Consider the following 24,288-nt stretch of genomic DNA (forward strand, 5'->3'; position numbering starts at 1 on the left):
AGCATCTCTGTCAGTTAGAGTTCCTGGTTGTAAGCAGCCAAAACAAAACCTCTCTGATCTGCGCAGAAGAGTGCTGTTCCGTGAGGACAATGCTGCCACTTCACATCAACACCATGGGTACCAGATTGTGGGCGCCCTGACAGGCACTGCCGCTCCCGGAATTTCTGGAATTTCTGTTATCACTGGCACCACCACCTTTTAGCCACTTTGATTCCCAAGATCTCAATTCAAAGTCTAGAGTGGGCTGCATCTAATTGTCCTGTCCATGGTCACATACCAGTACCCTAGCGGCGAGGAAGCCTGGGAAAGCAACCAGACATTTGGCTTATTGAACGAAATAATAAAAAGGTATTACAAAATTAAATGAGATAAATATTTATTCAGGAAGTAAGCACAGAGGGATTTGATGAGTTTTCCAAAATGGTAGTGAATACTATTTTACATCTTTATTTGATCATGAGCTTTTTTGAGGGCAAGGACCACATCTTATTCATTTTGTATTCTGGAGACAGCATCTGATGCTCCATGAATGTTTGTTGAGTTGCATTGCTTCCCCCTGAATAGAAGTTAGGTCACCGCACTCACTTCTATCTCAATTTATTTATAGGGATCTTTAAGACCTTGAAATAAAATGTACTTAAAGATGTAAATAGATAACAACTATAATAATATCCAGCCAACATTTGAGTCTTTTTCCTCAAAATTATCACTAACAGAAAATTAAATCTCTCCTCAGGTCTTCCAGAGTGCATTAAAGCAGAAGAGAAGATTTTTATCTTATCATGAAACCGTTATCTGAAGGACAACTAAGGTTTTGTGTTGTTCAACCAATACATCTCACATCATGGCTGCTCATACTTTTCATTCTGAAGTCTATCTCTTCCCTAAAACCTGCCCAACTTCCAATTTATCAAAGGAAACCTTTTATAGCTGCCTGGAATGCTCCAACAGATCAGTGCTTGATAAAATATAATTTAAGACTAAATTTGAAAATGTTTCAGGTGATTGGAAGTCCACTGGCCAGGGCCAGGGGGCAAAATGTCACCATATTTTATGTCAACAGATTGGGATACTATCCATGGTATACATCCCAGGGAGTTCCCATTAATGGGGGTCTCCCCCAGAACATAAGTTTGCAGGTACATCTGGAAAAAGCTGACCAAGATATTAATTATTACATCCCTTCTGAAGATTTCAGTGGACTTGCTGTTATAGACTGGGAATATTGGCGACCCCAGTGGGCCAGGAACTGGAACACAAAAGACGTCTACAGACAGAAATCAAGAAAACTTATTTCTGAGATGCAAGAGAATGTATCAGCTGCTGATATTGAATATTTAGCCAAAGCAACCTTTGAAGAATGTGCAAAAGCTTTCATGAAGGAAACCATCGAGCTGGGAATTAAGAGCAGACCCAAGGGCCTTTGGGGTTACTATTTATATCCTGATTGCCACAATTATAATGTTTATGCCCCAAACTATACTGGGTCATGCCCAGAAGAAGAAGTTTTGAGGAACAATGAGCTCTCTTGGCTCTGGAACAGCAGTGCTGCTTTATATCCTTCTATCGGTGTCAGGAAATCTCTTGGAGACAGCGAAAACGTTTTGCGTTTCTCGCAATTTCGGGTGCACGAATCCATGAGGATCTCCACCATGACATCCCATGATTATGCTCTGCCTGTGTTCGTCTATACAAGGTTAGGCTACAGAGACCAACCTTTATTTTTTCTTTCTAAGGTAAGAAAGATACCCCTTGACAAAGATAAGGAGATTTCCTCTTATCTCTAAAAGGGACGTTTCTTTGCTAATTATGTTCTTTAAAGAATTCCAGAATAGTGGTCCATTAGATAGGAGCATAATTCTTCCTTTGAGTAGTCATCCACTCAGATTCTTCATTTGTACAGGCTGAATTTTGATTATCTCATTTATTACTTGTCTTTCAAGGGACAAAGTAAGGAGGGAAGGGGTTAAAGTGCAATGTCAGCAACTACTTCCTGCTCCCCAACTTTGATTGTGTTCCCTTACAACTGGCCTCTTGTGAAGGTTACTGACACAATTGGGGGTGAACAGGTTGGGAAATCAGAGAAACTGTTTAAAATGGAGTAATTTGCTCATACGTGTGGAAGTAGAATTGTAGACATTTCTGCTGCTGGCCTCGTCGTTAAAAATCTTAAGAGGAAAAAAGTGTTTTCTTTTTAAGGCACAATAGCAGGTTTTATAAAAGATATAAGGGAGGCACAACAACATGAATATACTCAGAAATACCTAGATAGTAAATTTTATGTGTTTTTTTCACACAATTAAAAATAATTTTTTAAGGAATAAGGGAGTTACAAATCTGCTAAAAGTAGGTGACCCCTATAGATTTAGCCATCTGGTTTATTCTTGACTCTATGACCACAATTAATGGAAAGTTGGTAAGAGTGGTGTGAGTTTCTAAATTCAATAGTGAATTCATCACTAGTAGATGGTTTCATAACCCTAGGTTAAAACTTACATATAGAAGTTTTATTCTGTTTATTTTACTTAAGTCATATATGCAGCCAAAGACCTCACACAAACTGTGAGTGTAGCTTTTAAGATAGATGAACTTTCAGCCCAATTTTCTCTCCCTTACTTTCCCTTTACTACTCTAGTCACTGAAATGGAAACTTGTAGAGATAAAAATTTCAAAGAAGATGCTACTCTAATCTTTGGACTTGGATAATTATGTGTGATTATGAGAAGACTTGAGCCTTGTTCAGACCTTCACATTTGTGATGCAGAGGTATTTTAAGATATTGCTCCACACTAGGGGGTTGATCACCTTTCTTTTTTCTCCACCATAACAAGTTTCAATTTGCCAGCATGTATCAAAATATAAAGATGTTCTGAGTATGAAGCATCCAAAGGAGACTCAGGAAACACCCCAGTGAGGACTCTACCGTGAGCAGTAGGTATCTGTGGAGCAGACAGAGAGTAGAGCTTACCCCTCAGAGGGAGAAATGACACAAATACATCAGGATTTGGTAAATGCTGTGCCTCTGACACCACTGATGAGATGAGTCAAGACAAAAATTCTCTCTTGTGAACTGATATTTATACTACCCAGAAAAATCAGCAACAACTGATTGAGAATGGTAGGAAACTAACACTATTTGGAAGGTGTAAAAAAGTTATCTACATCTTTATAAAATAGTCTTGACTCTAGAATTGAAAGTTAAATACCACCTTCCTCTGTGAAACTTCTTTTGCTTTTCTATGTTTGGCTCAAACAAGTTCCTTTCTTTAGTGATAACAAATTTACTTTTGGAAGAAACAGACTTTAAAGGACAAAGTGTTCATTTCAATAGATTAGTTTAAACTACTCTTACCTTCTGCACATTCTGCAAGCCAACGGTAAGCTCCTTCTTGAACAGCTACAGCCTCAGAAACATTTCTGTTCCCTCTAAGGGAAGAAGGAACAACAGTTAGGGTCTCACCTAGAAACAATTTTCTTTGTTAGTCCCGTGATATCATTCTGTAACCTTTCTGAATGGCAAGGCATTTCCACATGTTTTAAACCATCAAACCACCATTTTATTCCATCCTCAATAAAAACCTGCCCACAAACTTTTTATAACGTGATATTCACTTATACCAAATTGTAAATACTAGTAATGGCTTCCATTCCTGCCTACCCAAAGATATCTGCATTTTAAAATGTTTGTGTGTGTACACACATATAATTAGGATTAGAAAAACAACTTACCAATAAGTACCAAATCTCTTAACCTCTCCAGACCTCAGTGCCTCATTGTCTTAATCTACAAAATGGCACAATATTACCTGCCCTATCTACTTAGGAGAAATATTATGAAAATCAAATAAGAAGATAAAAATGAAAATTTAAAGCACTACAGAAATATATGTGGTATAGATAACACTTTTTAACAAGTATCAGAGTCTTAAACTTGAAAGGGGAATATGTAAGAATGAAATTTCAGTCAGCAGCCATAGCTTGGGGGAATCATATGCGGGCTGTAAAGCCTCATTTCACACAGTAGATTGCCTATACCACATATATAAATGCTATTTAGATATTGTTGATACTATGCTTTTAAAAAATAATGAAAGGGGGGCTTCCCTGGTGGCGCAGTGGTTGAGAATCTGCCTGCCAATGCAGGGGACACGGGTTCGAGCCCTGGTCTGGGAAGATCCCACATGCCGCGGAGCAACTGGGCCCGTGAGCCACAATTACTGAGCCTGCACGTCTGGAGCCTGTGCTCCGCAACAAGAGAGGCCGCGATAGTGAGAGGCCCGCGCACCGCAATGAAGAGTGGCCCCCGCTTGCCGCAACTAGAGGAAGCCCTCGCACAGAAACGAAGACCCAACACAGCCATAAATACATTAATTAATTAATTAAAAAAAAATAATGAAAGGGATTCTCTTGACTATAGATTTAAAGATGCTTTCCCCTGTAATTAATTAATATTCCCTCTGATAACACACAAAGGGAGCACATTAGTGACGCTCCAGCTCCCCGCAGTGGGCTCCTGACTTACATGCACTGTGGTAAAGCTTCAGGGACTGAAACCCAAGTGTAAAGAATGAGTCCTCCGGGGGTCCCTACTCTTAACTTCCAAAACCTTGATTTGAGCCAAGAATCATGGGTAGGGCAAGGCTGCCTTACACCAGGCTGGGACCTGGAAGATGTGTTGCTATTACATCAGGTGCTCTTCCTTTATTTCTCCTTTCATGTGGCTTATGTGCTCAGGTGGTCCCAATTTACTCCTAGAGACATCTTACCTGTGACTTCCCTCACTGAGAAGTGCCCCTGCTTTTTTGGCCCCCCAAGCATAGCTGTTCTGTGATTCATTCAGCACCCTGCTCTCAGCTAGGTGACGGTGGGATAACCTGTTAGAGGAATTTGCCTAAATATCTGCTAGTGACTCCTTACCTTTAGTCAACACATGCTAGAAGACTTGCCACTTTGAATCAGTCCCAATAAACTCTCTTTGATAATGACGCTAAAGGACACGTTGGAAAGAAACTAACATTCCCTCCTGATATCAACCTCAGAAGCTGTGGCTTTCACCACAAACATCTGTAGTTTCCGTACTTACTGAATATGGATCAATAACCTGTAAATACAAAATGTGGATGCTGTGTCTCCCTCCTCCCTCTGATGACAAAGCCTTAACCCAAAGGAACTCATGGGAGAGCTCCAGTTTCCAGTTGAGCATATAAGAAACTTGGAAGTTGCAGCTCAGTCCTAATAAGTAAAAAGCTAAACAAACTGAAAAATCAACTCTTCTTAGATTAATAAGAGAAGTGTGGACACACAGGGCAAATTGCTGCCCTCAAAACTGGAGAGACAGATGGGTGAAAACAGAGAATCACAGCTTACCAGATTGGAAACCCACGAGCAGAAACCTCTGTGGGAACCACTGCCAGAGTAGGGAAACCTGAACCGTAACTGGGAAACTGCTCAGCGTCGACAAGTCTGAGAGATTAAAATTCCATGGGGACCCAGTCATGGGGGCTGGGGGAGCACACTTTTGTGAGTTTTACCTCCAGGAGCTCACCAGGTCCTCACAGTGAATATTGGAGAAAACCTCCCCTCGTGCATCTAGTAGGCAAAGGAGAAAAGGAACCATTTTGAGCACGCTGTTCTGAACAAGGTCCACCCTCAGGAGAAACTGTGTAACCACAGCCAAACCTGCTGAGGTTTTATCAGAGCCTAACTGATCTGTGGAAAAGGAAATACTCAACTCCAGCTGGCTCTAGTTTTCCACTTGGAAGAAGGGAGATACCCATCTCTAGACCCATCTAGGCAGCCTGTCCCACTTAAGGCGGTGGAGGGAACATCTGAGAAGCAGTTGTGAGGTTCACAGTCCACAGGAAAAGGCTCACTAAGACTGAGACCTAATCATAGGGCTGTAGAACCCTTCCATTCCCCCTACACCTTACTAGAATATTACTAAAGGCCTATTTACAGAAGTTCCTTTTATCCAGTATGAGCTATCTGTCAATTGAGAAAAATTAAATCATGCCTAGCTATCAAGAGAAAAATTACAAGACATACTAAAAGGCAAAAACACAACTTGCAGAGTCAGAGCAAGCCTCAGAACTAGACTCAGATATAGCAGGGATGTTGACTATCAGACCAGGAATTTAAAACAACTATGATACGCTAAGGGCTCTAATGGATAAAGTGGAATGAATGCAAGAACAGATGGACAATGTAAGCAGAGAGATGGAAGTTCTAAGAAAGAACCAAAAAGAAATGCTAGAGATCAAAAACACTGTAACAGAAATGAAGGATGTCTTTGGTGGGCTTATTTTTAGACTAGACACAGCTGAAGAAAGAATCTCTGACCTTGAAGATATCTCAATAGAAGCCTCCACAACTGAAAAGCAAAGAGAAAAAAGACTGAAAAAAAAAAAAACAAAAAAAAACAAACCCAGAACAGAATAACCAAGAACTGTGAGAGAGCTAAGAAAGGTGTAACATACACATAATAGGAATTCATGGAAGAACATTAGGGAATTTTGCCCCTCTGATCACATCATGTGACTATCACATCTCTATATTCAGGAAAGTTTCAAAGTGAGTGGAGGGAGGAGCTCTGCTCCCTTAGGTCTTTGTCAAAAGAGGCAATGGACCTGGACCCAGCAGAGTCCTCATTCTGGGCTCTGCATGGCTAGCTCCTCCTCTTTCTGGTATTCCTATATCATGGATAATTCTCAAAACCATTTCACTTACACCATCTCATTTGAGCCTCACAAAAACTCCTCCCCTTCCTGTCATGTCAGCTCTGACCTGTTTGGTAGACACCATGGTCCTGGGACATGGAAATAGATGTGGACCTGAAAAGAAATTAGTTTAAACCAAAATCTCTTCTTTATTTGAGAATTACCAGAAAGTTGCCCAGAAAACAAAACAAAAACAAAAACAAACTTTAAAAACTGAGATTGTAAAACCTTCATTTTAGTGAACTATAAAAGTGTCAGGTGAGGAGATTTCTCTCTCAAGTACTGGTATTAATATAAAGTGCCCAAGGCAAAACACAGTTTAAAGTCTGCTTTTAATTTCCACCAAATTGCCCAAATACATTTCCAGCATACAGCTGTTGGAAATTAATCCTTGGAGTAAAAGGTGAATGCTTATTATTCGAAAGAGTGGGGGAATATATTATAATTTAAGAAACTTATTTAGGGCTTCTCTGGTGGCACAGTGGTTGAGAATCTGCCTGCCAATGCATGGGACACGGGTTTGAGTCCCGGCCCGGGAAGATCCCACATGGCGCGGAGCAACTAAGCCCGCGAGCCACAACTACTGAGCCCATGTGCTGCAACTACTGAAGCCCGTGCGCCTAGAGCCCATGCTCTGCAACAAGAGAAGCCACCGCAATGAGAAGCCTGTGCACCTCAACGAAGAGTAGCCCAGGCTCGCCGCAACTAGAGAAAGCCCACGCACAGCAACGAAGACCCAACGCAGCCATAAATAAATAAATAAATAAATAAATAAATAAATTTATTAAAAAGAAAAAAAAAGAAACTTATTTAGAAAATCAACTGCAGAAACTTTATTTAGGAAACCAACTGCACACATTCAACTTTTAATTTCCCTCTGAAATGACCTAGATTCATGTTAATCTTTAAACACTAAAACAGTAATCCTTAAGGATTACAAAACCAAAATTCTCCCTGCTGAAATTTTGTTTTCATCTATCTTAACCATATTGAGAAAAATCCTGGCAGCCTTACCGTGACTGGAGGAATCATAAATAAAGCCCATTAAATCAGGTACTTTAAAATTAAATACAAATAATTTCAGGGACCAAATATAAGGGCTGGATCAAATCGGATCCTGTGGGGCCCTTAACACTGTGTTCCTTTGCCTATCCTGGGAAACCAAATGACACAAAACCCCTCCAAGTCACTGTGGAGGCAAAGTTCTCAGGAGAGTGTTGCATGCTGGGAAGGGAACTTGGCTAAGATGAATGCAAGGCAGTCCCCACATTTAGAGAAGGAAAACTTTTGGATTCTGTTTCCAGGTCATATACTCGTAGCTGGTTTGTGTGTATATACTCCTAGTTAACTTCAATTAAACAACTTTTGGTGGCTATTTACAGGCTAATTGTTTAAAAGTAATGTCCTGTTTGGCAAAATATAAGTTTAAAAAATATGTATTTAATATGTTTTTATATGATTATAGAGTGAAATGTCTGAGCCCCGGTTCATTTAACATTTGCTTTACTCTAAGAAATTGGAGAATAGTTTCATGTATTATATTGAATTTAGCCTCCAATCCTAATCCCTGGCAGGTTGTTCATATTCAAATGAATACAGTATAATGAACTGTCTTCATTCTAGCAAGATCTAATCAGTACTATTGGAGAAAGTGCTGCCTTGGGAGCTGCAGGCATTGTTATCTGGGGAGACATGAATTTGACTTCATCTGAGGTAAGACAGTACCTTGGCGGTATAGTTAATATTACAATATTTACATTATTTGCTCTGTTTTCCTATAGAACTTACTCTAATCAGAGCTCTCAGGTCTCCCATAGTAAACCTGCTTTAGAATTAAAGTCCACATCAGCACCTGATACATAGAAGGAGCTCCATAAAGATTAACTTTTGTTAAGATAGTAATCATAATACTGACGATTGTTGAATATTTACTATATGCTAGGATTGTGCTAAGTGCCTTTTTGTTTCGGATTTGCTCACTTCCTTATCATAATAACCCTTATGAGGTAGGGACTAGCATCCTAATTTATAGATGAAGAAACAAGAAAGGAAATCTAACTAGGGTAACAGTTAGTTAGGCTAGCTAGTGGTGGAGCTGGCACTAACCACAGATGGCATGACCTTGGAGCCCTTGCATTTAGCCATTACATAAAATGTATGACATCATATTTTGAGAAGTGGAATCAGATGGTAATTTTTAATATCCATATCAAACTTATTTTTCTTCTATGGAGAAATTAGCTGAAAATTAATAGCATTTAAAATAAGAGTTATGTCTCTTCAAATTTCTTCCAGCTCAAATACTATCTACTCCAAGAAGTCTTCCTAGTTTTCCCCAATCCATGTTAATTACAATCTCTTCTGTATTTCCAGATGTTGTTTGTTTATATCCCTATAGTGTAATGCATTTTGCCTTGAATTATAATACTTGTATCCTCAATGCTTTTTATTTATTTATTATTTATTTATTTATTTATTGCTGTGTTGGGTCTTTGTTGCTGCATACGGGTTTTCTCTAGTTGCGGCGAGCGGGAGCTACTCTTCGTTGTGGTGCACAGGCTTCTCATTGCGGTGGCTTCTCTTGTTGCAGAGCATGGGCTCTAGGCGTGCAGGCTTCAGCAGTTGTGGTGCGTGGGCTCAGTAGTTTTGGCTCGCAGGCTCTAGAGCTCAGGCTCAGTAGTTGTGGTGCATGAACTTAGTTGCTCCGCGGCATGTGCGATCTTCCCGGACCAGGGCTTGAACCCGTGCCCCCTGCATTGGCAGGCGGATTCTTAACCACTCTGCAACCAGGGGAGCCCTCAATGCTTTTTGTTAAATTGAATTTTTTGCAAGTTCATGGTGATCTGATATTATTCTTAGAATTTCACAGGCTCAATTTGTTGCTACCAAGACATTGTTCATGATACTATTTGTGACAATATAAAGTTAAAAGTCTCCTCTGTCCACATATGAGAATTAGGTAGAAACTGAGTATCAGTACCTGACTCTCCAGGTGTGCTATTTCCTCTCCAGCCCATGTGGCTCCTGAGAAGAGCATCATCAGGAAGCTGAGTGCACAACCAGGTGGCCTCTGTTTAGAACACACAATAGGAACCACACACAAATGACCTGGTCAGCCTTCCAGGCTTTCCTGTGTTTGAATTGTATAGAGGAGGCTAGATCCCAGGGCAGTCAGTATTTGAGCATAATAAACAGGAAAATCCAGAAGGCTCAGGTTGACGGTCAACAACACTTTGGTAGAACATGATGATTCAGGTTCTAACACAACCCTGAAAGGCACACACACCTGAAAGGTGGCCAAAGGACAGCAACTGTGGCACGATTTCTCAATTTGGGTGTGTTCCTCTTTTTCTCACACCCATTAACTTGGGATCTAGAAGGAAGAAATAAAGGGTGTAAACTGAAAGAAGGCAATGTCATATATGCTGAGACTGGGGCCCATTTGCAAGTTCAGATAGCCTACGGTAACATATTCTCCATCTCCTGTCACGACCACCTCTCATTTTTCTGGTCTGGGTCCCCTGTGTTACAGCACTTGAACCTAAGAGTTCATGGGCTGGAACCAAGCCATTAAGTTTCAATCAAGTCCAAAGAGTTGCCTTGTGGATCTAGATGCTCTAACCCTACCAGTACCAGAAAAAGCACTAAATCCCATTTGTTTCTACATTTCTAGGGCAACTGTACAAAGGTGAAGCAGTTTGTGAGTTCTGATTTAGGGAGCTACATAGTCAACGTGACCAGAGCCGCTGAGGTGTGCAGCTTTCACCTCTGCAGGAATAATGGGAGATGCGTAAGGAAGGTGTGGAAAACACCCGATTACCTTCACTTGAACCCTGCAAGTTACCACATAGAGGCCTCCGAGGATGGAGAATTTACTGTGAAAGGCAAAGCATCTGATACAGACCTGGCAATGCTGGTGAAGAGATTCTCCTGTCATTGTTATCAGGGATACGAAGGGGCTGATTGCAGAGAAATGAGGACAGCCGATGGCTGCTCTGGGGTTTCCTCTTTTTCTGGCTCACTAATCACATTGTGTCTGCTGGTTTCCGCAGGTTATCAGAGCATTCATTTGTGAGATAATTGAGTTTAAAGGGAATTAAGTTTGGCCTCTGGAGTCGTCACTTAGGGAAGAGGTGAAACTTACAACAATCTTTTTCTCATATGAAATCCATTGAGAGGTGTTGTAAGTAGACACGTGTGTCATTTAACATAAACAGGAAACGTATTACTTCATCTGGCTCCGATTTGGCTAAGAAACCAGATCCAGGAGTGAAATCAATGCACCCTTCTTCCTTACTGGAATGTTTAAGTTGTATTTAATCTAAAACGAATATATTTTAGTCTTCATATGAACGTAGATACATAAAAGTATACATATAAATATTAAATTATTGATTTCAAAGACTGGTTTTCCAGCTATCAACTTACTTAAGGACAGATTCCTATGCAGTTATCTGATTTAACAAATGGGGTCACCTCAGGGTGTGACCTGGTCACCTGGTCCACCAAAGGGGACCAAATGCAGAATTCCTGTTCCAGCCTTAGGTTCAAACTTCTTCTTCAGGCTTCTTCTCCCTGCCTGGGCTCGATGAGTCCAGAACCAGTCGCTGATGTGACTTAACAGAAGGGCGCAGGAACTGAGGCAAGGGGAGCTGTAGTCACTGCAAAGACATCTATTCCAATATGGCGCCTCTCTCACCCACCATGAGTCCCTCCCTCACAGAGGCTGGTGATCTAAATACAGCAAAAGGCTTCAGGATAGTACTCATGCTTGCCTAGGTTGACATTGCTCTAGATCTAGAAACTGGAGCCATGTTAATAAAAATGCAGTTGGTGTCTTTAGCAAGCAAAAATCATTACTAAAAATTTTTTAAATAAATGATATTTAAGGGACCCAGAAGTGCTACTGGGAAGGAGTCCTACCAAGAAATATTCGATATTTTGGTCCCCAAATATGAGTTTTGAGTAGTGGTTTTAGAGTCAGTTTGAATCTGATTTGAATCATTGTTTCACTATGCATCTGGTTGTGTGACTCTGGGCAAGTTATTCATATTCCCCATTTTCTCAAGTGAAATTTGTTAATATAATTCCTACCTCAGTGAATTATTCTGAGGAATAAATGGGATAACACAACCCATGCATACTTCAGCTATTAATACATGTTGCTAATCTTCAGTTATCTTCTCTTGATCACCAGAGTAATGGAGACACTTAGGATAAAACAGTCTCGGGCAATTTCCTCTTTCTGATATTATGTTCTATGTACAATCACTTATGCATGTGTTCTCTTGAGAGTCACTGTTTCAACTGATAGGATTTCCTTCTCCTGGAGATGATCTACTTAGAAGGTAAACTCAAGACAGGTATGATGCTATTACAGAAGGCATGTGAGTTGATTCAACCTCCTCCGCCGCCTCTTTTGTCTTTCTGTGAAACATTTGCAATACAGGTGTGCCCATTTCAACTCTGGATCCCTGCTTGTCAGACGTTACTGACATTGTGAAGGTCTAATTTCTAAATGTAAAATACAAACAAAACTAAAAAAATTTTATAATACCATAAAATACAGGTAGCATTACATAGGTTAACTTTTTAAAATTTTTCATTATTTTATTTTTATATCAAAGATGATATAAATACACTATAGAAAATTTGTAAATAGAAAAAAATAATGGAAATCACCAATAATCTCTATAATATATACTGGTAACTCTTGGTGTATTTCTTTCTAGCCTTTCTTCTAAAGACGTTTTAAAAACATGGTTGTAAATAATAATATACACATATTTTTGCATCTTGTGTTTTTCACTTAACCATACATCATAAGTAGTTTTCATGTTATTTCATAGTCTTCATAAATATAATTTAAATAATTTTAAGGCCACATAATAGTCTATCAACTGGATGTAGCAAAACTTAATAGAAATTTTCCTTAAGTTTTGATTTTTAAGTATCAAGCTTCTACTATTTAGTCACCTCATCAGAGAAGACTTTCTGTATCATCTTCCTAATTCATTCATTCACCTATTAATCAATTTGTGCATTAATCAATTTATTAAGCATTACTTCTTATCAGGCACTAAATATATCCTAGAACAAAACAAAGAGCCTTACCTTCTTAGAACTCATATTCTTGCTGGGGGAGACAGACATTCAACATACAAATAAGCAATTTATATCAGATGTTAGATCTATAGGAAAAAATTAAGAGAGCAGAGTGGGGGAGGGTGGGATTTTCCATGTGTTGGGTCACTTTGAGCAGTTGCTGTTTGAATGATAGAGAGTTAGCTATGGGGATATTTGGGGGAAGGGTATTTCAGGCAAATGAATCAGCAAGTGCACATCTGGTAGTGGGCCTGGTGTATTCAAGGAAGACCATAGAGGGCACGAGGGCTGGACACGTCCCTTCACCATCAACTTCCTTGTTTATTCTCCGGTCTGTAGCATTTATCACCAACTGACATAGTATAGGTTAAATATTTGCTTATTTTCTGTCTTCTCTTACTGGAATGTAAACTAGGAAAATGAGGACTTCATTTTGTTCACTGCCAGAACACTACTTGGTACAGTGCCTGGCACATAGTAGGTGCCCAATAAATATTTTGAATGAATGAATGAGTGATTCAGAAACCTGAATCAATAGAAGCTATAAGTTTGTTACAGGTTTTTTTTTTTTAACTCTGCACATTAATGAGAGAGTGATGGCAAAGTCATTGCCCAGCGTTATTGTTTTATTCTTACCCTAGTTCATTAGCCTCTGAAATCACATAGTTTAACTCCTCTGTGAAGAGCTGAGGCCTGAGGAGAATAAATCACTTGGCAAAGTCAAAGAGCCAGTTTGTAAAAGAGGCCAGTCTGGAAGCTGAGTTGCCGAGTTTTCTCTTCACCATAACTCTTGTCGCAATGGAATCCAAATATATTCATTCAGCTTTTGACCATGGATTTAATGCATTTTCTATTAATTTGGGCTATGACTACTGATTATGTTCAGCCAGTCTCCAGATCTTCCAGATACAGATTCTCTGTTTAACTTGGCTCACTGCTCCAAGGTGGATAGGAAATTCACCTCTAAAGCTGCTTAATGACTGCAGCTTCTTGGGATTGTCCTAACTTCCCTTTATGGAAATAGCAACGTATTCAGGGTCTCTAATCTTCCGTTTTCTCTTTTTCAAAAGGGAGATCCTAATGGTATCTTTTTTCATTTTATACAGATTTAATCATATCAAGTAGATAAAATACTTAGCACAAAACCTGGCACATAAAAGTCCCCAACCAAATGTTAGCGATTATCATCAAGCATTTTCAATAGTACAATGGGATAGCATTCAGCTTAAAAAGGAATGAGGATGTCCTCTATATGTTGATGTCAAAAGAAGTCTAAAATACAAGTGTCTTGTTTAGGCTTTATTTTGACTTCTCTCTAATCATGTTGAGGGAGAGTCATAATCTTATACATTAGAAATGTATTTCCAATTACATTTTAGAAAGACTTCCTGGAGATAGCTAAACTAATCTAAAGTTTATTAAGCATCTACTGGGTATGGAACTCTAAAGTATACAAATATAAAAGCCATATGTGACTGGCCAGCTAAGTTCAAGGAAATGATAATCTCATCAAAGAAAGGGAACCCGAAGAAACCATTACTAAGCCATGTACATCAAGTATAAAGTGATATATAATGCTATCAAATTTTAAGTTATTTGCTTGTTCTAAATCTTGAGCAGCAGCTCTGTTATAATTTAAAATTATAGAATAAAATTTAATAATGGAAAAATACTGAGTCAAAGTGAATGTTAGTATTATGCTTTTTGTTTCTATCAAAGGACTAAATATATAAACTTACTGCTTCCTTTGTCTTTATTACTAATCTTAAGAACTAGGAACATGTTTAATGTTACTGAACATTCATTTATGAGCTTGACATTTTGTTCCTCTCTGCGAGCCCAGGAACCATCAATTTTCCACTTCAAGTACCGCTTTTATTGTGCAAACTTTGAACAGGCTACTCTATTCTCTGTGTCTGGAAAGTAGAAGTCTTAGGTCATTATTTAGGCCACTTACTGCATTTTGTTCTATTCAGTTACTGAAAGAAGTAATTTTCTGCAATCAAATTTATTGCTACCCCCAAATTCTTTTGTCAAGGCAAAATATATAGTGTATGTTGTACTTCTAATCTACTAATGATTGTACTGTGTTGGTACACCTAAGTGTAATAAGGTGCTACAGTTTTTCACCTAGGAGCATTTACTGATTTTAATTTGTGTGTATTCTAGCAATCCATATTTCCCTCTGGATTTAAGAAATCTGCCCTTATTCTCTTTTTAAAAATATTAGTTTATTTTTCCCTCTGGAGGCAGATAGTTCAAGACTCTGCTCTACAGAAAGACAGGGGCAAGAATTGTCAGACTCACTACTTGATCATCTCAAGATGGTGAATGACTTTGTAGCTATCACATCTAAATTCCACGCAGCAAAATGGAGAACAGTACAAAGAGGAAATAAAACAAATGAATAAAGTAAATCTCTTTTTAGAAAATTTCCCAGAAACTATCACATGATGCATCAGCTTACATCTTTTGGCAGAATTTGGTCACTTGACCCAGCTGGCTGCAAGGAGGATGGTAAATGTGCTCTTTTTCTGGCAGCCTTTTGGCTAGATTAAAATCTATTACTACTAAAAAAAGGAACAGAGAGTGGGGAATAATAAGCAGTCTCTGCCATTACTATGCCCTGCACAACGGACACTTTTTTCATTTCATTTTTTCTCCCTCTACTCACCACTCACTACAACTTCCTAAACAGTAGGGACTATCTTGTTCACCATTGTATTCCTAGGTCAAGCTCAGACCAGGCACACAGGAGGCACTTGAAAAATGTTTCTTAAACAAAGAATAGTTAAAACAAAGAATAGTAATTCAGTTATTCCTAGCCAGAGATGCATACTAAAATCATTTGGGGAGCCATCCCAAAACAAATAATCCTGGGTGCACCACCTACTGTGGAGTCAGAAGTCTTAACTAACATGTATATTTTGAAAAAGCTCCCTAATCAACTATGATGTGTATTCCTAGTGAAAAAAGTTAAAATATATAACAAGAAAAGACAAAGTTATGTGATCTTTTAAAGAACATTAATTGGAATTTTCTGCTTCATATCCTAAGCAGGAGCAATAGAAACAACTAGATTGTTCTTAGGAGTTGTGAGAAACATGACATGGGGATGGCTGTCTCTCCTTCCTTCCTTCCTCCATCCTTCTCCCTTCAAAATATGTTTCCCTTGGGACTCCCCTGGCAGTCCAGTGGTTAGGACTCAGTGCTTTCACTTCCATGGGCCCAGGTCCAATTCCCAGTTGGCGAACTTACATCCTTCAAGAGGTGCAGCATGGCCCAAAAAAAGTTTCCCTTAGTGAAAGTCTGCTGGGGGACAACTCTCTATTTTTTAGTCTGATAATGTCTTAATTTTACTCTTAATATAAAAAGTTTTGATGGTTATAAAAGTATAAGTTGACAGTTATTTTTCCTTAGCATTTTGTAGATCCTTTTTCATAGTTTTATGTTATTTTTTGTGATAATACTACTTTTTATCTGAATGCCTTCCTTTGTAAGTAAACTGTCTTTTCTCTCTGGCCCACTTTAAAATGTTAGACCTGGTTTTGAAGTTCTATATTTTTGGTCTAGTGTCTAAACAGGCAATTTTTTCTGCTTATCATATAAGAGTCTTTTGCTTAATCATTATTATGATCTCATCTTTTAAAATTTTAAGATTTATACAGAGATATTTAATATTTTCTATTTGATATTTATAATTACTTAAACATTAGGAGATCCTATACCTGTTTTCCTGTTGTTTTGGTTTTTTTTTATTCTTGCTGACCTCAGTCATGGTAGTTTATTTATTTGTGTGTTTGGCAACCTTTGATTATGAGTGTGTATTTTGTTGATCTTAGTCTGTGGGAATTCTAAGTGTCAAAATTTGGGTTGCTTTCCTCCAGAAAGAATTTTTTTAATTATAACATCTTAATGGAGATATAATTAACATATTATATAATTTATCAATTTAAAGTCTACAATTAAATGATTTTTAGTATATTCACAGTTATGCATCCATCACCCCATCACATTTTATAACATTTTCATCACCCCATCAAAAAACTCCTAATCCATTAGCAGTCACTATCTATTTTTCCCTAATCCCCAGCCTCCCTAGGGAACCACTAATCTACATAACACACAGGGGCATGCCTGGGAGTGATATTTGGGAGAGGACAGCCCTAAATTGGGTAATGCTTTGTGCTATACAATTGTTTGTCATTAAAAGAGTTGTAAGTCTTTCAAATGCTCTCTACTTAATACCTACTTTACAAGATCAAATTTTTCTCCACTAGAGGATTAAGACATTTCCTTAGTGGAGCCTGCATGTCCTCCAAAAAGAAAATAATTTGTGATATTAATGAAAGTCAATATCAGGGGCTATTTTCAAGTTACTCCAGAAATATAGCAAGGACGTCCTTTATGAGTAATGGTGCAAGACTAAATTCTGTGTTCCTTAACCAAGACCAAGCATCCACTTTTCAGTCCATTACCTCTTTTCATAAACTCCCAAGATCTACATCTAAAGTTACCTACTTGGCCTTCAGCTTAATGAAAAGTGCCTTTCCCAATATCTTTGGCACCATCAGGCCTGACTGTGGAAATCTGGGGAGAGGTGAAGGAGAGGAGTAATCATTGGTGACTAGGTCAGGGTAGACTAAACTGTCCTGACTGGGTGGATTCCTTCTGTTACCTCATTTAATAATGAATCACAAGTAAATAATAAGAAATTTCCACATTGAGATCAAATGCTGGGCTTGAACTTCTCTAATTCTTTCCTTTCATTGACTCTTGCCCCACACAATGTTAACAGACACTGGCAGCGTCCATACAGATCCCCCAAGGTCCCTTTTATTGTCTGTTGTGTATCCCCTCCCCCAGATTCAGTGGCTTCCCCTCCTCCCTCCCTCCCATTCAGTGTGGTTTTGCCTCCTGCAGCACTTAATTGGATCCTTTGTGTGATCAGGCTAATGCTGCCTTCCACAGGACTTTACATGAAACTGCACCCTTTCTTGGCTTCATCCCCTTTTTTTCTTCTGCTGCTTTCATCCTCTAAGAATTTTTTCCTCAAAAAACTTCCTTAATAAATCACTTGCACATTAAACCTCATCTTAGAGTCTGCTACTGGGGAACTCAAACTAAGTCTCATTTATTCTCCAAATATTTAGAAACAAACATGGAAAAAGGAGCTTGCTTTTGCATGGAAACAATACCATGGGCAAGTCAAAACACAAACTGGAAAAACACATTTGGGACACATGACAAGACACTAATTCCCCTGATATATAAAGAGCTCTTAAGCAAACCAATTCAAAATCACCCAAACCTAACATGGGAAAAGGACATGGACCAAAAATTACAGCAAAGAAAAGACGCATAGCCTAACTTCTCAAAATAAAACCAATTATTATTAAAATGACAATGAGATACCATATTTATTTATCAGATTGGCAAAGGCTCTACAAATAATACAATGTTAGTTTGGGTATGGGGAAATAAGCACTAATTTTTGGAGGACGTGTTAACTGGTACAATCTCTTTAGGAGTCAGCATTATATATTATACCTTTAAAATGGACAAGAATTGCCTTTTCAACTCTGACTGTTCTTTCCCATTCTTCTCTTTAAATTCTGTAATAGCATTTGCTGCAGTCTGAATGTTTGTGCCCCTCAAAATTCATATGTTGAAATCTTAATGCCTGTTGTGATGATATTAGGATGTTGGGCCTCTGGGAGGTGTTTAGATCATGAGGGATGGGTGCTTTTATAAAAGAGGCCCGGAGAGCTTGCAAGCCCCCTTCCACCATGTGAAGACACAGTGAGAAGTCTGCGACCCGGAAAAGGGCCCTCACCGGACCATGCTGGCAACTTGATCTTAGGCCTCCCAGCCTGCAGAGCTGTGAGAAATAAAATTCTGTTGTATATAAGCTACCCAGCCTGTGGTATTTTGTTAGCAACCTAAATGTACTAAGTCAGCATTTATCAATCGGAAGTTACTTGTTCATTGATTTTCTTATTGTCTGTTTTCTCCTACTAGAATACAATCTCCATAAGAACACAGCCTGGTGTATGTAGTATCCTCCATGCCTGCGCTTGGCATGTAATAAATGCTACATATAGTTGAATCAATAAATCAAGTAGTCGGTACTTACGGTGTGGTTTGAGGTGCCCCAGTGACTCCAGAACATCTCTTTGATAGCCCTCTGCAATGTCTGAAATTCTTACTTAGGCAATCAGTGAAGACCGTGAGGGAGCCTATTAAACTATTATTTCATGAAAATCTAAATAGAAGTAAATTAGCTAAGGAACCAGAGCAAGAAAGAAGTAAATTTTAACTGAGGTTGTGGACCAGGTAAGATCAGAATCATGAAGTAGATTTTAATTAATTGCAAACAAGTAGATGACAGACTTTGCAGGTAGTGTGGGGAGCCTCACTTGGGATGTAGAGATTATCCAACCCAAGTAAGACAAGAGACGTCTTAAGATAGTACAGAGGAGAAACCAGAATCCAAACCAAAGCAGGCAGAGTACTATGGTGTCCATCGCAAAGTTCCAAGCAGGGAAGTGAAAGCAAGGGCACAGAGGAAAACTGAAGGCATCAGAACAGTTCAAGCAGCGAGAAACAGTGGGTCATAGCAAGAGTCTAGAGAGACCAGCAAGCCCTAGAGTAGAATCCACAGCATTATTTCTGGATGTAAAGGGAGGCATTTGAGGTGCCAGTGATTTTAGGCTGAAATATGACAAAAACGGAGACTCCCCAATTTTGCCACTTGTAGGAATATGGAAGGGGCAGGGTTGAGGTGTGGAGCAGTCTCTGGCCCTTCTTGTAAGACCCTATGTCATGGTCCAGCTGCTGCCAGGGCTATACTTGACTGCAGACACCCCCGCTACAGGAGACAGAGGGCTCCCAGACACAGTCTAGTTTCAGCCAAACCTTTGGTTTGAGACTTTGGTTCCAGCCACACTTCTTTGGGCACTTTCTAGAGTTGTCTTCCTTAGATTTAAAAATTTTATTCTAGGGGAGTTCCCTGGTGGTCTAGTGGTTAGGATTCACTGCTTTCACTGCCATGGCCTGGGTTCAGTCCCTGGTCAGGGAACTGAGGTCCTGCAAGCCGTGTGGTGCCGCCAAAATAAAATAATAATAATAGTAATAATGATAATTTTATTCTACATCTTTGAAGATAGCCAGAAACATCTCAGACATCACCCAAGCCAGCCTTCTGATGAAACGGATCTCTTGAGCTGAAGAACTCAACGGGTCTCAGTGCAACTGGTTTATTTTCTTCTTCTGACCTGCTGCACTAAGGCACTCCAGGATTTGCCAATGGACTAGAAATGGTTCTGAAATCTGAATCCAAGGGATTCAACTGAAATTTGCTTGGCCTGAGCTAAAAAGAAGTTGAGTGATATCTGTGAAATAGGGACAATACTTGTACCAACTTCATAGGGTTGTTATTAGTATCAAATGTGTTAATATGTGTAGAGTGTCTGAGAGAGAAGGAAGGAAGGGAAAGGGAGGGAAGAAAAAGAAGAAAAATGAAAATATTAGTGACTATTCAATCGTCTCAGATTTGGGGCTGAGGCTAGACTCAAGCTAGTGCACTTTGTCCCGTTCCCTCACTGTACTTTATACCACAAAGATATGTAGGCTCAGTACTGATGAGCCCAGACGTCACCCATTCTCCATTGCATTTTTCTGAGAAAGTTATATAATAAGGCTTCAATAAATAACTTGAATTAATCACTGTTGGCAAAGTTACAACGTCACAAACATTAACCAGGAGATGAAAGACCTCCACAAATTATTCAAATTTAACTCTAGGTAAAGTGTTAGTCTCTTAGTTTAAAGGACTTCTCATTCCAACTTCTTAGGTGCCACGATGTGGAAAGTTAGTAAATCTGAATACAGCATTTCCATTTTCCTGATCAAAACTGAGTAAACTAAGTTAAAACATAAGGCATAACTGCCACACTAACACCTCTAATCATTTAGAGTAAATGCACCGACACACAAATACTTGAGTGAAAAAAATTAATAGAAGAAGTAACCATTCTGTAAAAGTTATCTAAACCAAAACAGGCAGATGGTTTAGGGGCAAAAACTGCATTGAGGTCTAACTAAATTCATACTTTTGAAAATATTTAGACTGAGTTTTAATTCCTTTCTTTCAAGTGAGGTTGACTCTAATAGGCAAGTAGGATGGTTAATTATAGAAGCAGAAAGATGTCCATCATCTACATACTGTACTAGATAATTAAAATATTCAGGCTCCCTCTCAAGAAAATGTCCTGTGTTTGTTTCATCTCTATGATAGTGACCGTCCAACAGAGGGCATTGGGCAGAGCTAGAGCATCTGAATTAGCTAGAATTGAGTTTTCCAGTTTGGGGATGGTGGGCAAGTCATTTAATTTTTTTCTAATGCTTATTTCTTCATTTGGAAAATGAGGATAATTCTTACCCCAGGGTATTACTGAAACATTTAAATGCCATAATTAATTGTTTACTGAAAGTCCTTAGATGATTTCATAATCAGTTGTTGATTGTCTGATTTTAGAGATTTGGTTGAAATTGCCTTCCTGCAAACACTGTCTCTTAATGACATTTTAATGAAACTCTTGCTGTACTCATGTTAACATTTGAAATATAATAAATACTGAACATTTGGTTAAGGCAGTTTAGGCCATCCATAAATATTACTTATATCTTGGATTTTTTTAACTATAGCTATTACATGTTAAGCATTAAAAGCAAATAAGCCTACACAATTGAATAAAAACAATATTCTGTGTCCAAACTATGAACATTCATTAAGTAGCTAAAGTACTAATTAGATGCAACCTTGGGAGACTCACTGCTTTATAATTTTGTTGACAAGTGAACGTGTGCCTTTGAAATTTCTTTTTAACTCTTTGAAGTTATCATGTTATCTGTCTGTTCTGGCTTTTTTTTGCTTTTATTTATATATTTTAGCAAAAAAAGTAGGTCTTATAAAGATCTTGTCCCTATCCCTCAAACTCATCCTTGGTCCATCCCCTAAGCTCATACTAGGTTCAAACTCTTCAAAAATTCTGAAGCGGAACAGCCTACAATCCTAATGAATATTCCTGGATATTTCCATAGCTGATTTCCCCATCCTCTCAGAGTTCCTTCTTTCCTGTGCCTTCTCCCAGTTGGTGAATTTCAAGGACACTCACATCCTTGTCACAAACTGGCCAGATTCTTAGTCGCCTGTCACAATAGCTCTGCATTCCTAATTCTCTGGTTTCAGGTGAGAATCATAGGGCACTCCTGTTCACCTCTGTTCTTGGTGAGGAGACAGACACAACTGCCTGCCCTGCTCATCCACAAGGGTAAATGTGCTCAGGTTTTTATGGAGTAGTGTAGAGGGGCAGAGATAACTAGGACTATTCATGAATCTTTATAGTGGCATTAGAAGGTTGGCATTGTAGTTAATTTTTCTTTTTGATAGCATCAGTCACATGTTTTGATATATATGTGATGTGCTAGGTGTATTGTTTATTTGGTAACAGCAAAAATATTGGTTATTAATGATTAGTCCTGTCATGTAGGTATAATAAAACTGCTAATAGCCAAAGTAAGTTTGATGTTGAGAAATACTCTTGTTAACTGTCGCTTCTTTGATTTTTGGGAGCTGCTCTTCCTCCTCTTTTGTGAAATGGAAGCCTGTTTGGCCAAACTAATATATAACAACCTAACAATGTAAAAAGATCTGGAATCTATATTAATAATTTGTTTTGTTACCATTCTTTTTTTTTTAAATTTTTATTTATTTATATTTATTTTTGGCTGTGTTGGGTCTTCGTTTCTGTGCGAGGGCTTTCTGTAGTTGCGGCAAGCGGGGGCCACTCTTCATCGTGGTGCGCGGGCCTCTCACTGTCGCGGCCTCTCTTGTTGCGGAGCACAGGCTCCAGACGCGCAGGCTCAGTAGTTGTGGCTCACGGGCCTAGTTGCTCCACAGCATGTGGGATCTTCCCAGACCAGGGCTCGAACCCGTGTCCCCTGCATTGGCAGGCAGATTCTCAACCGCTGCGCCACCAGGGAAACCCGCTACCATTCTTTTTAAATGTCACTTACTTATATGCTACTTGCTTATTCCACTAATCCAATTTAAAAGACTGAAAAGAAGTCACATTTGACAAAAAGGAAAAACATTTCAGTCGGGCTGAGGGAAGACAGTTTGAAGTCTGAGCTTGAATATGTTGTTTTCTCCATAGGCTTTTTCTCTGGACACAAAGAGGTAGCCAAATGAATGCAACTTGCAACACACACTAAGGCTTGAATCAGTCTGATCTCCTGATAGAGTCATAATCCATGGAGACCTCGTATAGGCTCCCGCTCAGGGCAGATGATGTGGTGATAAACACCGTCGCTAAGGCACAGCGCCACCATCAGATCTGGCTTCACTGCCGTATGACTGTGCTCAGTATTTCATTTCCACCAGAACAATTCCTTAATGGATCATATATTTAGATTAAAAATTTTGGAGGCGGCGGCTGGTTTCCTAGGGAAGCTTTAATGCCAGCAGGTCTATGAATCATTAAATGGTCTTGGGTTTCCATCCTTTATTCATGCTCTTCTTTCCTTTCATACAGAAGAGGGTGTAGGCAAGGGATAATTTTATTAATAATAACAACAGGAACAACTTACATTTATTTGGTTGCAGCTCACCAGCTCCTTAGTTGCGGCACATGGGTTCCTTAGTTGTGGCATGCGAACTCTTAGTTGTGGCATGCATGTGGGATCTAGTTCCCTGAGCAGGGATCGAACCCGGGCTCCCTGCATTGGGAGCGTGGAGTCTTAACCACTGCGCCACCAGGGTGCACAGAAGACTTCATAGGAAAAAGGGGGACCCAAAGAAGCAGTTAGGAACAAGAGCTCATATACCTTTTTAACAAAGAATGATAAATTGTGAAGGAGTGACAAGACAAAGGAGAAGGGGTTTAAGCTTTGAGGGACAGTAAATTGTGACTAGGAAATATCTGAGGGAAACTACTGGGAGATAAGGGTCATTTCAGTAGGTTTGTTTGTGCAGATCCATTTTGGCGTCAACTGCCCATCTCTGGTGATAAGATGTTCCCCTCTTCCCGGTACAGAGAGTACACCTTTCACATGGGAAATCTTCAGGCAGAAAGGGGGAGATCAAAGAGCCCTTCTGCATTTGCAGTTGCACAATCACCTTCAGCTCAAAATAATCACAATAATATGCTAAAATGGCACATTTGGGGGTGGCATGTTCTGAACCCCTTCACAGGCATTGTGTTAAGTGGTTTGTGTACCTTATTTCATTAAAATTTCACAACAAGCCTGTGAGATAGTTGCTATTAATATCCACATTTTCTAATTGGAAAAAAAAGAAAAACAAAGCTAAACTGCAGTGAGGTTAAATAGTTTGGGCACATTGCTCCTAAGTTGAGAAGCCAGATTCCAGGCCGGCTGGTCTTCATGTAGAAAACTAAAGTTG

The 24,288-nt window shown here is 39.1% G+C and overlaps 1 protein-coding gene across 1 annotated transcript; it reads left to right on the plus strand.

Annotated features, from left to right (window-relative positions):
• The first annotated feature begins 782 nt into the window (after positions 1-782).
• Positions 783-10,791, plus strand: HYAL4 (hyaluronidase 4). Its single transcript, XM_061198004.1, has 3 exons — positions 783-1,736; positions 8,340-8,429; positions 10,390-10,791. Exons 1-3 carry the CDS (start codon positions 783-785, stop codon positions 10,789-10,791), a joined length of 1,446 nt encoding a protein of 481 aa, XP_061053987.1.
• The last annotated feature ends 13,497 nt before the right edge of the window (positions 10,792-24,288 follow it).

The sequence above is a fragment of the Eubalaena glacialis genome, chromosome 8, assembly GCF_028564815.1.
Source record: "Eubalaena glacialis isolate mEubGla1 chromosome 8, mEubGla1.1.hap2.+ XY, whole genome shotgun sequence".
Classification (NCBI taxonomy): Eukaryota; Metazoa; Chordata; class Mammalia; order Artiodactyla; family Balaenidae; genus Eubalaena; species Eubalaena glacialis.

What these genes read in the sequence shown, in the direction of transcription:
- HYAL4 (XM_061198004.1), top strand. Translation starts at nt 783, where the DNA reads ATGAAACCGTTATCTGAAGGACAACTAAGGTTTTGTGTTGTTCAACCA. An exon ending in CTTTATTTTTTCTTTCTAAG is followed by an intron (nt 1,737 to 8,339) that starts GTAAGAAAGATA and finishes TCTTCATTCTAG; the next exon opens with CAAGATCTAATCAGTACTAT. An exon ending in TGAATTTGACTTCATCTGAG is followed by an intron (nt 8,430 to 10,389) that starts GTAAGACAGTAC and finishes CTACATTTCTAG; the next exon opens with GGCAACTGTACAAAGGTGAA.